Raw genomic sequence first — 12,609 nt, forward strand, 5'->3', positions numbered from 1 at the left:
TCAAGACGCTGTGAGGAACAGACTACAGTTTTTTTTTTTGTTTTTTTTTTTTGCGGTACGCGGGCCTCTCACTGCTGTGGCCTCTCCCGTTGCGGAGCACAGGCTCCGGACGCGCAGGCTCAGCGGCCAGGGCTCACGGGATCAGCCGCTCCGCGGCATGTGGGATCCTCCCGGACCGAGGCACAAACCTGTGTCCCCCGCATCGGCAGGCGGACTCTCAACCACTGCGCCACTAGGGAAGCCCCAGACTACAGTTTTGTTTTGTTTTGCATTTTACTGATAAGTGAACTCAGCCAAAGAGAAGCTAACCTATTTGCTCAAGAGACACAGTTTATAAGTGTGGATCTTGTTGAAAATAACCTTTTTCTGCAAAAAGTTGAGATTTCTATTCTCTTGAATAAACACAAATGCCTTATGTATCCCAGCCAAGCACCATGCTAAATGCTGGGGATGAAAAGAGAAATTATTCGAGTCAGAACATGTTCTTGTCCTTAGGGCACTCTCAGTCCAGGGGAGGAGAAACGAGAGAAGCCAAGTGAGGAGAGAAAGGGAAGGGAAGCGGTGAGGAGGGGCAGGAGGCCAGAAAGGATGAGGGATGATCAGAAGCAGAGATCAGAACAGTGAGCAACAGAGACTGACAGGAGAAAATAAAGTCAGAAATCGAAAGTACACAGCTCTGAGGTCTGCGGAGGAGGGCAGACCACTCCTTAGGAGACCTCAGGAGACAGTCTCGGTTTAGATGCTCAACTGTATACATGTGTGCCAAATAGCCTCCAGCACCCCAGTGTTTTTCAAGGGCTTAAGTCAACAATAATTGACGGGTCATGGAGCGGGGCAGGAGGTCTGAGTGGTTTTTTGAAGAATCCAGGAAAGTGCTGACAAGAGAAAGACTATGTTTAAAAATATGTAAACATGTAGACAGTGTTTTAAAATATGCCAGGCCTAAAAAGCGTGGAACCACATTATAATGGTTCCATCCAAATTCAGAATGTGGTCCTGTTTCCCTTTCCTCTTCTCGTTGCTTCCTGAAGGGTCAGGGGTTTCCGTGGGCAAGATGGGGAGGGGACGTGGAAGCAACAGGCAGGGAAGAGAGAAGGCTTACATTGCAGCCAGCGCTGCTCATCAGCTGCGAAGGAGCCATCAGGGGAGGGCAGAAAAGTTCACTTTAAGTTGATTCCTACACATGGTTGGACTTTTAAAGGGCTGACTGGAGACTGCTGTTTCCGTTGTTGTCTCTGACTTAAAGTGACTGTAGGACTTTACAGTGAGCATCTCACCCAGAGGCAGGAGAAGAAATTCCCTCTGGGTAAGTTTTAAAGAGACAACAAGAGACACAAATAAAGGTAATTTTAATTATACTTCATGAGTCCTGTTTAGTCCTACATCTGATTCCATAAGAAGAGCTTCCTAGTTAAAAGCCACCCCTCCCTTTCACCAACTCTGTGGGTAATTAAAACTTGACAGGATTACAGTTAGGAGAAAAAGACAGTAAGGAGGTTTCTACCTGGATCCTTTCTCTTCAGTGGCGCTTTTGCTAAGAGCAGTATTGCTTCCCGAAGTAGGTTCTGATTCCTCTTCGGTGGGAGATCCAAATCCAGCACTAAAATGATAACTGTTTTCTCTTGTCATTTGAAAAAAACCACAACCAATTTCAATCATACAGAAAATAACAATGCACTACATTTGCAAGGCATGTTATAATTTATAAGGCATTTTCACTTCCATCGTATGTTTTGATTCCAGTCACCGAGAAGAAGCAGGGCACCAGGCATTATTCCATCTACAGATACGGACACAGAGCCTGGTCATGGACACTGCGTCAGGGGCTCAGGGGCTCACTCTGGGTTCACAGAAGACAGAATGTCAAACCAGGTTTCCTGGCTTTCATCCTGAAATTGTGTGACTGTGAGAAGAATAAAATTTAAGTTGCCAAAACCTAAAATCTGAATTTCTTTTTTACTCCCAAATTAAGGGAGAGAATTATTTGAGTGTAGAGAAAACATCATTTTCTTACTTGGTCTTTTCTTTACTTGCTCTCCTTAAAGAAGATGAAGAAGAAATACTTCGTCCATAACCAACGTCTGATGAGTTATCTTCTGTAGATGGAGTTGGAGAACTAAAATTTTACATATTTGAAATTATGTACAAATTAAAATAATTTGTCAATATTGACTTTGTCCTACAAAATAGACTTTTTTCTGAAAAATCATATTTAGAGCTGACTTTTAACAGTGACACATTATTTTAAAAGCAAAAAGGAGAGATTAAAATAAGATAAGATGAATATTATAAAGCTTTTCATGAGCTAGAACTGGAAATAGTTTTATAAAATGTGTCACATAAAATGTATTATATAGATATATAGGAATACAAGACCATTTTAATGGCTGTTGAAGCTTTCATTTTTAGCTCTACTATTTTCTCCTTATTTTATTAAAAATATTGGGCAGCAGTGGTATTCCTGGATTTAGTTCTGGAGATTTATAAACATAATTCATCTTGGTTTGCTCCTATCTGTTTATACTTTCTTCAGTTACTTCATGTTACCGGAAGGGTAAGAAGCCCTGATTGCAGAAATACCCATGGAATTGACTGGTAACATGGAGTTGAAGGAAAAACCACAGTGGTGACTATTCTGTGTTCTTTATTATGTCAGGCTATGAGGTTATGGACCAGTGTTTACTTTCATGGTGGTGCTAGATACAGGAAGTAAGAAAAGACACCATACTGGGAACATTTATGTATTCACATGATGATGGACAAACAAAAAAAATTATGTGCTTCCCCTCATTCCTCCTCCCCGCAAAGACTCACACATCAGATTTACTGTTAACTAAGAGTATAGCACGTTGGTCACTTGGTTCTTGTAAGCAGAGATCCTTCAAAGGCAAAAGTTTGGTGCCAGGATTTATCTGTAGATAATTTAAGAATTGAAAAGTAATATCTGCATGCATTATATATTTTTTTAATGAACACTGATAGAATAGGTTCTTAACTGTTTGAGGTATCTAATTTCACACACACACACTTAAAAATAGGAAACTGAAGCTTGTGGATATCTTGCCTTTGGGCAGGATACACCCTCCAATTCCCCCTTCCCCGCCTCCCCCAGTCTCTGTAACTTGATACTCAACTGTTTCATACCATAATTATCAGCTTGGCCCTGGAAGTATTTGAGTTTGAAAATCTATCCATATACATAAGGAAGAGCTTATCGTCTGTAAGAGTAACTAATTACCAAACTGATCACTAAAAATGTTGTGAGGATAACTAACAACAAGCTAGACAAAGCCCTATACTAGCAATTTTATCAGCCTGGTGAAGAGGGTGAGACCAGATCACCCTGTGAGCTCTTTTTCCAATCAAGTAATAGATCCTTCTCTCATCCAAGATACTTTTCATGGTTCTTTTAAAGTAAGACAGAGCGTGTCATTCTTCTGCCCAGAACCCTGACGTGTTTTCCCACTTCATTCAGAGTAAAGGCCCAAATCCTTCCAATGGTCTACAAGACTTCCATGAGCTGCTTGCTCTTACCTGCTCTGATTTGGTCTGTTATTCCACCCCTGGTTGACTCAGTTCTAGCTACACTGACTTTGCTGTTCCTTGAGTGTGCCAACCACATTTACTCACGGTTTCTGCACTAGTTCTTTCCTCCATCTAGAAAGCTCCTTCCCCACTATCCCCAAGGCTAAGAAGTCCTTCACCTCCTTCAGATTTTTTGCTCAGATATTACCCTTTCAGTGGGGCTACCTGACCACATCCACTCCAGTGTCCTCGGCCCCTTTATCCTCCTCCCCACCCACTGCAGCGCTTATCATTTCTATCACGTGATAGAATGTATTGGTGAGATTTATTGTTTACTTTTAAATATTTTTGAAGTCTGCAGATCATACCAATTTCCTACTTCTGCCTAAATTGGGATTTGTAGGTTTTTAAAAAAAATTTCCCCATTCTCCTTATTGCTTTTGGTTTCCAGAAGAAGCAGAACATGCTGACTTAGACAGTAATGTCAAAAAGCCCTCAAGACTCTAATGTTTAGCTTCCCATTTCTCTTAACATTAACACTGAATTACACTGTAAGTTGTTTTAAAATCGTAATCACAAACGCAGCTAAGTAAAATAATATTCTTCTACATTACATTTTAAAATTCAGTATTACAATTTGGTTAATTTCAATTAGATTACAATTAATAGAATAAAAACTTATACTTCTATTATTGACATTATCATTAACACTGAGCCCTAGAAGTAATATAAAAGCCAATTGCTTTATATCTCTCTGAAACCTGAGACTAGCAGCAGCAAACTAATTTAAGTTCAGGTCATCAGATTCTAGTTAAAACTGTACACAAATGCAAAATCTTATAGCCAGACAAAGTTTAAGGATGAAGTTCTGATTCCCAAGTTCCTGCCTATAAAAAATAAATTATGTTAGGCGGTTATAAAATTGCAACGTAATGGCATCACGATGCAAGAAGAACTGATCACACATACTAAAATACAAATTAGTGCTGCCACTTACCCGACCATAATCATAGACTCCATCAGTAATTATGTTACTTGATGACAAATAGCCAGTCTGGCTGTATTTCAGAGACAGGTTGTGGTTGAGCAATTTGTTACAAGCTGCCTCACTGAATTTATTTTTTCGACTTACTGATAGATTAATTTCTTCAAGGATATCTAAAGCCCTGTTAATAAAAGCAAAAAAGACATTATTTGCCTTATATAAGCAATCCAACAGTAAGTTCCCATTCATACACCTCACTAAGATCCTGAATGAAGGATTGAGATGGAAAAGTTAAAACCATTCCACCCTTTTAGGTAAACTAATCCTGACAGAGTTATGAAGACAAATCAGCCCTTTTTGAGAACATACATGCCATGTAGAAACTCATAATCAAACAGTTGAAAAGGACACTTTAGGAAGAAAAAGTTCTTCATTTAAAGCAAAATTAGTATCGGACTCCAATTTTTTCAGCTAACCAGGTGACATATACGAAGAACAAAAATGTGTAGAAACAGGGTAAATCTGTCTCTGGAACCTTGAAACCATCTTGGCTGAGTTGCTAAAGGCAACTGACTCACAGGCTGTTGGTAAGGGAACCAACGTGGTGAGGTTGGTTAAAGGCGTCATTGTGGTGGAGCGGTTTGTGGGGGAGAAAACAGGTGGCGCTCATGGCTTGCCCGTTTTAATTTAGCCTTGAAAGCTGAGCCACAAATAGGATTGTGTTTAGCAAAGCAGAGGAAGGTGAAAGAGAAGCGTTTATCAGGATGAAAAAGTAGAAAAGGAAACACTGAAGATGATTTTGTGGAGGTGGCGGGGGAGATCTCTCGGGGGAGGAACGGGGAGGATCCCGCTTCTGCAGGCGGTCCCTTCAGAGGGACTGTGACCCGCAGAGCTTCTGAACGCCCTGCGGCCTGAGAGTGGGTGTGGAGGCTCTGCTCGACCTTCCTCGGGCCTGAAGACTGTGTGTCCTTCATCTGAGCCAGACCCTCCAGACCGCTCCACTCACCCAAGCCTGCACAACTCAGCGGCCGTGGGCTCATCACTGGCACAGACCATTACGGCCCAGCTGGCGTGCCGTCGGACCTCGTCGTTCTTGGAACGCAGGAGCTCTACCAGCGGCTCCAGCCCACCTGAATTTCTCAACTAGAAATGGAAGCCAAAATTTTACACATTAAGAGTTCAGAACATAAACATTCATGCTTAAAAAAAATCTCATTTTTTGATTGTTGAAAGGGTTTTGACTATGTAAAAACATTTTAGGATGTGTCCATGTTTAGATTTATTAAATTCAGGGGGAAAGAATCCATTGCAAAAACCTTACAGACAGGAGCGCAGTGTTCTGTTCAAAGTCAAGAAGAGGCCGCACTAAAGTAACTGAGGGAGGTCGTTGTGAGTTTACATGGGGCGGGTGCAGGGCAAAGAGCCTGTCCTCTACCCTGTACAAGCGGGACGTCCCACGGTCGTTCACTCTGCTGCTCACCACTGCGTGTCCGTCTGGCCTGTGGAGGACAGAATCACGGGCCCCCAGAGATGCCCTTGTCCCTGGGAGGGATTTGGTAGATGTGGTTAAGGATCTGGGGATAGGGAGATGGTCCTGGATTATCAGGTTGGCCCACTTTAATTACAGGGTCCTTACAAGAGGGAGATAAGAGTGTGAGAAGCAGAGAAAGGAGACTTGTAGAAACAGAGATTGCAGTAATCTGCTTTGAAGACAGAGGAAGGGGCCACAGCCAAGGAATGCAGGTGGATGGTGAAAGCTAGAAAGGGCCCGGAAACAGATTTCTCCCTCAAGTCTCCAGAAGGATCACAGCTCTGTTGATATCCTGACTTTAACCCGTTAAGACCCATTTTCAGACTTGTGACCTCCCAAACCGTGAGATAATAGATTTGTATTGCTTTAAGCCACTAAGTTGTGGTCATTTGTTTCAGCAGCAATAGGAAACGAACACAGTCTCCAAAGCTAGGCAGGAGTAACCAATGCAGGCTAGTGCCACCCGTGTCACTGGACAGTGCCATGACGTCAGCAGTGTGGACGAAGCAATGCTGAAGCAGTTCACCAGAGGAGATCCATTTTGTTATCACTCATATTGCTTCAAGGAGTGACAAAGAGAAGAAAAAGAACAAGAAGAGAATCGGGGAGAACTACATTAATTACACTATTAAAAGAAATCACACATGTATAAAATTGTTCCAATCAGGGAAAAAAAAAAAAGAAGATTTGACAGAGCTCTTGTCTCACTGTTTGAAATGTAATACTGTATTATCTGAGCCCGGAGGACAAAAAAGAATATTCTACAGGTCTCTCTGTGTAGTATCTGAAGACAGGAGCCCTTGTGAGATACGATCCACTTCCAGTCATGTTCTTCTCAAACACAGGGACTCTAACGGGGATTACACATTAGCACACGTAACCTGGGCAAGCTTTGAAAAGTTTACTTGAAGCATCTGATGCTTAGCAAGCCAAATTCCTGAACATCTTTATATCTGAGTATAAGATAGCAATCTGACTCCACGTGTTCTTTCGGCAAATATCTAATTCATTTATTTCACCACTCATTCCTCCATTCATGCATTCACTCATTCATTCAACAACTGTTTATTAAGCATATACTGTGTGCCAGGTATAGATCAATGACATGGACGCAGGGAAGGAAAACCTCAGTTCCCTTCTCTAAAGCCTCAGGAAGCTTATGGTCTTTCATGCAAAAACTAATGCAAGGGCTTCCCTGGTGGCGCAGTGGTTGAGAATCTGCCTGCCAATGCAAGGGACACGGGTTCGAGCCCTGGTCTGGGAAGATCCCACATGCTGCGGAGCAACTAGGCCCATGAGCCACAACTACTGAGCCTGCGCATCTGGAGCTTGTGCTCCGCAACAAGAGAGGCCGCGACAGTGAGAGGCCCGTGCACCGCGATGAGGAGTGGCCCCCGCTCGCCGCAACTAGAGAAAGCCCACACACAGAAATGAAGACCCAACACAGCCAAATAAATAAATAAATAAATAAAACTTAAAAAAGAAAGCAAGGATGTTTAAAAAAATAACAATAATAATGCAAAACAGAGTTCAAGGGAAGCATGCATAGGGGTTGGTGTGAGCACAGAGCAGGACGTTTGAAGACTAAAGAAAGCCGTCATGGAGGACAGGATGGCTGAGCTGGGTGTTGAAGGAGAAACAGGCATTTATCAGGTGAACAAAGGTGAGACTAGCTTTCCAAGCAGAGAAATCAAGGAGGTGTAAATAAGAGAATTTTAGAATTCAAATCGTATGGTATTTCTGGGGTGTAGAGTTACACCTGGGAAGCGAGTTCAGGCTTAGGCAGGTAGGGGTGGATCATTGCGAGCCCTTGCATAGCACACTAAGCAGCTTAGCTGTCCCCATGGGGCAGCGGCACACCCCTGGGGACTTGCAATGATGGGATGAGGGTCATAAATTTGAAAGATCAGTCTGGAGGCAGTTTGGGGAATAGGAGGTGGCAGGGGTAGGGAGGGCCGTAGAGTCAGTTGCAGTATTCCAGGAAACAGATGGACTGCTCACTGAGCCGCACGGAGGAATGACCAACTAACACAGTGTTGTTTATTACCACTGTGTTGCCACTGCCTATTGCAGTGCCTGGCACATGGTAGCTGGTGAAAAAAAATATTTGGTGACTATCTTACTACCTTAATGGATGAATACAAATGAACTGAGTCAACGGGAACAAAGAAGGGGGTAGAAAAAATATCTGGGAGACAGAAGAGATTTGTTAGTTGTCTGAGCAGACAACACAGTGTGAGGACAGGGGCTCTGGACTCAGAAAGATGTGTTCGCAGTCCCTGATTTCCCGACCCATCAACTCTGCTTTCAGCACATTATTTCTTTAAGCCTCATTTTCCTCCTCTATAAAATGGGGATTGCAAATGTACCTATTTCTTTTCTTTTTAAAAAATTGAAGTGTAGTTGGTTTTCATGCTGCATAGATTACATATAGTTGTTTTATTAGTTTCAGGTGTACAACATAGTGATTCAATATTTTTATAGATTATACTCCCTTTAAAGTTATTACAAAATAATGGCTGTATTTCCCTGTGCTGTGCAGTATGTCCTTGTTGCTTATTTATTTTATGCCTAGGAGTTTGTACCTCTTACTCCCCTGCCCCTGTCTTGCCCCTCCCTTCTTCCCTCTCCCTGGTGACCACTGGTTTGTTCTCTATATCTGAGTCTGTTTGCTTTGCTATATTCATTCGTTTGTTTTATTTTTAAAATTCCACATGTAAATGATAACAGAATATTTGTCTTTCTGTGTCTGCCTTATTTCACTAAGCATAATAACCTCTAGGTTCAACCACATTGTTGCAGATGGCAGAATTTCATTCTGTTTCTGGCTGAGTAATATTCCATTGTGTATAAATACCACATCTTCTTTATCCATTCATCCATCAATGGGCATTTCGGTTGCTTCCAAATCTTGGCTACTGTGACTAACGCTGCTGTGTACATTGAGGTGCACGTATCTTTTCGAAGTAGTGACAAACATACCTATTTCAAGTGAGGCTTAAATGCATGTTAAGTGCTTAGCATACTCGCTGTGCATAATAAGTGCTCCATATTGTTATTTTTACTGGGGAGAGAGGAACAGAGTCCTAGGCTGTTTGAATGAGTGCCATGCGACAAGCAAACAGGAAAAAAGCAAGAGAAAAAGGTACGTTTGTACGTTTATATCAAGTCTTTATGAAATGGGCCAAACACACTTTTATATGATGGACTTGTAAAAAATACAATTCCATGTTTTAAATTTTTGAAATACAAGAAAACAGAAGTGTGTGAGTAACCCATATTTATAATTTCAAGCATCATAGTAAAAGGCACACCTGAGTGTCCCCCACTCAGCTTAAGAAATGGTGCATTTCAATGACCTTGAACCCCCCCCCCCGTGTGCTCCTCCTCAAACACATCCACCCCCTTGATCCCCCAAGAGGCAACCAATTTCTTAAATTTGGGGTCAATCATTCTCTCACTTTTCTTTATAGTTTTCTATGTATGTGCTTAAACATATTGCTTTGCTTTGCATATTTTTGAACATTATATAAATAGAATTCACACATCTGTTTTCTTCTGAACTTGACTTTGCTCAGCATTATGCTGGTTAAGATTCTTCTCTGTTGATGTCTGTAGCTACAGTTCATCCATTTTCACTGATGCAAGATTCTATTTTATGAATATACCACAAATTTATGTATCCATTCTCTTAACAACTGGACAGTTGGTTTGTTTCCAGCTGTTGAGATGTTATAAACAATGCTTCCTGGTGCACAGAGACAAGAGAGTGTCTTAGGTATATCTCCAGGTATATACCTAGAATTGCCACATTATAGGGTACACTCACCTTCTTTGCTGGGTGATGCTAATTTGTTTTCCAACGTGTTGCACCAATTCTGAGGGACTTAAATGATGGGTAGGTTCAAATACTTGAAAATATTTCAAATTAATGCACCAGTAGGTATGGACCAGAAGAAAGAGAAAAGGAAAGTGATGCAAATGCTCACCTCTGTCCGGACCTCGACATCACACGCGGTTGCAGCAACGGTGAGAGCGGCTTTGCTCTGCACAACAGTGTTGGCAGACTGCAGCGGGCTGAGCAGGGCGTGCATGACGTCGTGGCTCTGGATGCTCACACGCAGGGGCTCCTGCATGGCCATGTTCGTCAGCACCGTGGCGGCGTTGGCTATGGCTCCATCTCGTTTGCTGGAGAGGGCATTGATTAACGCATTGATACCATCACCTTCGGCAGCAGCGCTGGGTCAATGAAGGAGAAATGAATGCTGTTCACCCCTGTTCAGGAAATGATCTTTGGAGCATACAACTAAGCTTATAAAACAAACGAGTGCCTAAAGACAATTTCAGAAAGAAATTAATTTACCTCGGTGATGAACCTGGAATTGAGGCTCTGGGGATTTAAATGGAGTCTGGGGGGTTATGAATGAATTTAAATAATCCTTTTCCTACGTCTGCAGCTTTGGGTTATAGGAAAATGCATGACTGCTTCTTAGAAACCCTACTACAGCTATTCATTTTTTAACTCAGCGATACTTACAAGACCAGGAAATTCTATTCAAAGAAAGTCTATTAAAATATTCCTAACCAGTAAGAAAACAAAGGTTTAAATGGGAGGAATGAGTGAACATGGGAATTTAAAATTCTTCAGCTCATCTTCCCTCTTTTTAAGTGAGGCTGTTAACTGTAGGCAGATGTTAGCACGTTTGAAGGCAGCAAATCATTTTGGGGGTGGATGTTGCTTTTACAAATTAAATATCAAGATCAAAGTCACGATATTGACAAGAATAATTTTAGTAACGTAGGCATATTCAGTTGTTAAATTTCCTATTTCTAGTATAAAAATGTTTTCCCACAATTAGAAATCCTAAACCTCCTTTTAAAAACACTATACTTTCTATAGTCCTTGCTTTGTTATCACTCAAAAAGCTCATAAAATAGTAAAAATTTTAAAAAGAGATCATTTTAAAGAGTGGAAGTTGATTTAATTATGTTCTTTAATGTTTGGAATTGCTTCAAGTAAGAGATGTTTCAAGCAGTAAGATATATAGAGCATCCTGGTTTTAAAAGAAAACCCCAAATTATGTTAAAAATCCATCTAGGGCTTCCCTGGTGGCGCAGTGGTTGAGAGTCCGCCTGCCGGTGCAGGGGACACGGGTTCGTGCCCCGGTCCGGGAGGATCCCGCATGCCGTGGAGCGGCTGGGCCCGTGAGCCATGGCCGCTGGGCCTGCGCGTCCGGAGCCTGTGCTCCGCGGCGGGAGAGGCCCCAGCAGTGAGAGGCCCGCGTACCGCAAAAAAAAAAAAAAAAAAATCCATCTAAATCATCATAGAAAGAGTTAATCAAGACAATAAAAATAAACTTGAGACTTCAATAATACGAACATCTTTTTCCAGTTTATATTTGCCACTTTTAAAAAATTTAGGATCACAGTAATAACCAACACTGAAAAAATGAAGTGAGGCTATGTAGTTTAGCCCATCACTCTGTATTCTGATGAGTTCAGTTTGGTTCTGTCACTTGAATTTGCTGGTTGTGAAGGAGAACTGACGGTGTCAAGAACAGAAGGTATCACAATTATTCATCAGAGAGCAGAATACAAACACAACCTCAATAAGGAGACTGCTAGCTTTAGGTGAAAGGAAGCTGTGAATCAGGCACAAACCAGCTCTGAAGGAGACTGAACAGCAGCCACTGGGCAGGAACGGAATGACTAGAGGCAACATCTCTGGAGAACAAAGGGCTTCTTGGTGTTGACCTTGAACGCACCTCCTACCCCCCCCCCCCCGTGTATATAAATCCATCCAGAAAACACATCCTACTGATTGATACCAAGTTAAAGTCAGCACTCAGTTCCGTGTTTCCCCTCCTCCAGTTCCTGGCATCTGTTTAACCCTCTGTGGCATCTCCTGGTCTTTCTCTGGGATGGTGTCCCTTAAAACTAAAATTTGGTTAGATGACATGTGACGAAAATTGGGAGGAAGCCCAAGAAAAATATTGAGAGGAAGCCCTGCATCTCACTATGGCAGCCTGAGGAACAGCATTTAATTTCCTTTCCTAGAGGATAAAATAAACACTCTTAAGATAATCTCACATTTACGTCTCTCTCCTATTATTAACTGACACGGTGGTCATTTGATTTTATGAATAAGGGAAAATTTGAAGGCTCTAGTATATTAGTTCACCAGGAACTTCTCATACTCAACACTGAATTAAAAAAAATACCAGGAAGAATTTTAAATTATGCATATATTCTAATTAATTAACATAAGCTTAAACCTTCTCAAAAAAATTGTTTCCTTTGAATTATTTTTCATGCGCTTGATGCAATCAGTTCCTTAAACCAAATACTCTGTGGTTTTTTTTTTTTTTTTTTTTTTTTTTTTTGCGGTACGCGGGCCTCTCACTGTTGTGGCCTCTCTCATTGCGGAGCACAGGCTCCGGACGCGTAGGCTCAGCGGCCATGGCTCACGGGCCCAGCCGCTCCACGGCATGTGGGATCTTCCCGGACCGGGGCACGAACCCGTGTCCCCTGCATCGGCAGGCGGACTCTCAACCACTGCGCCACCAGG

At 42.0% G+C, this 12,609-nt stretch overlaps 1 protein-coding gene across 2 annotated transcripts in view; it reads right to left on the reverse strand.

The window, feature by feature from the left end:
- Window positions 1–12,609, reverse strand: part of ARMC3 (armadillo repeat containing 3) — a 93,831-nt gene that overhangs the window by 19,674 nt on the left and 61,548 nt on the right. The window contains exons 10-15 of one of the 2 annotated variants that reach the window (XM_081229197.1): window positions 10,031–10,280; window positions 5,517–5,653; window positions 4,523–4,691; window positions 2,815–2,912; window positions 2,015–2,116; window positions 1,505–1,600 (exon numbers count right to left, since the gene is read on the reverse strand). In XM_081229197.1, the coding sequence (XP_081085323.1) occupies window positions 1,505–1,600; window positions 2,015–2,116; window positions 2,815–2,912; window positions 4,523–4,691; window positions 5,517–5,653; window positions 10,031–10,280 (852 nt within the window). Of the gene's footprint in view, window positions 1–1,504; window positions 1,613–2,014; window positions 2,117–2,814; window positions 2,913–4,522; window positions 4,692–5,516; window positions 5,654–10,030; window positions 10,281–12,609 lie in introns of both variants that reach the window. The other variant, XM_081229196.1, reaches the window with a different exon arrangement.

Source organism: Mesoplodon bidens (genome assembly GCF_964165515.1).
Source record: "Mesoplodon bidens genome assembly, chromosome: 3".
Classification (NCBI taxonomy): Eukaryota; Metazoa; Chordata; class Mammalia; order Artiodactyla; family Ziphiidae; genus Mesoplodon; species Mesoplodon bidens.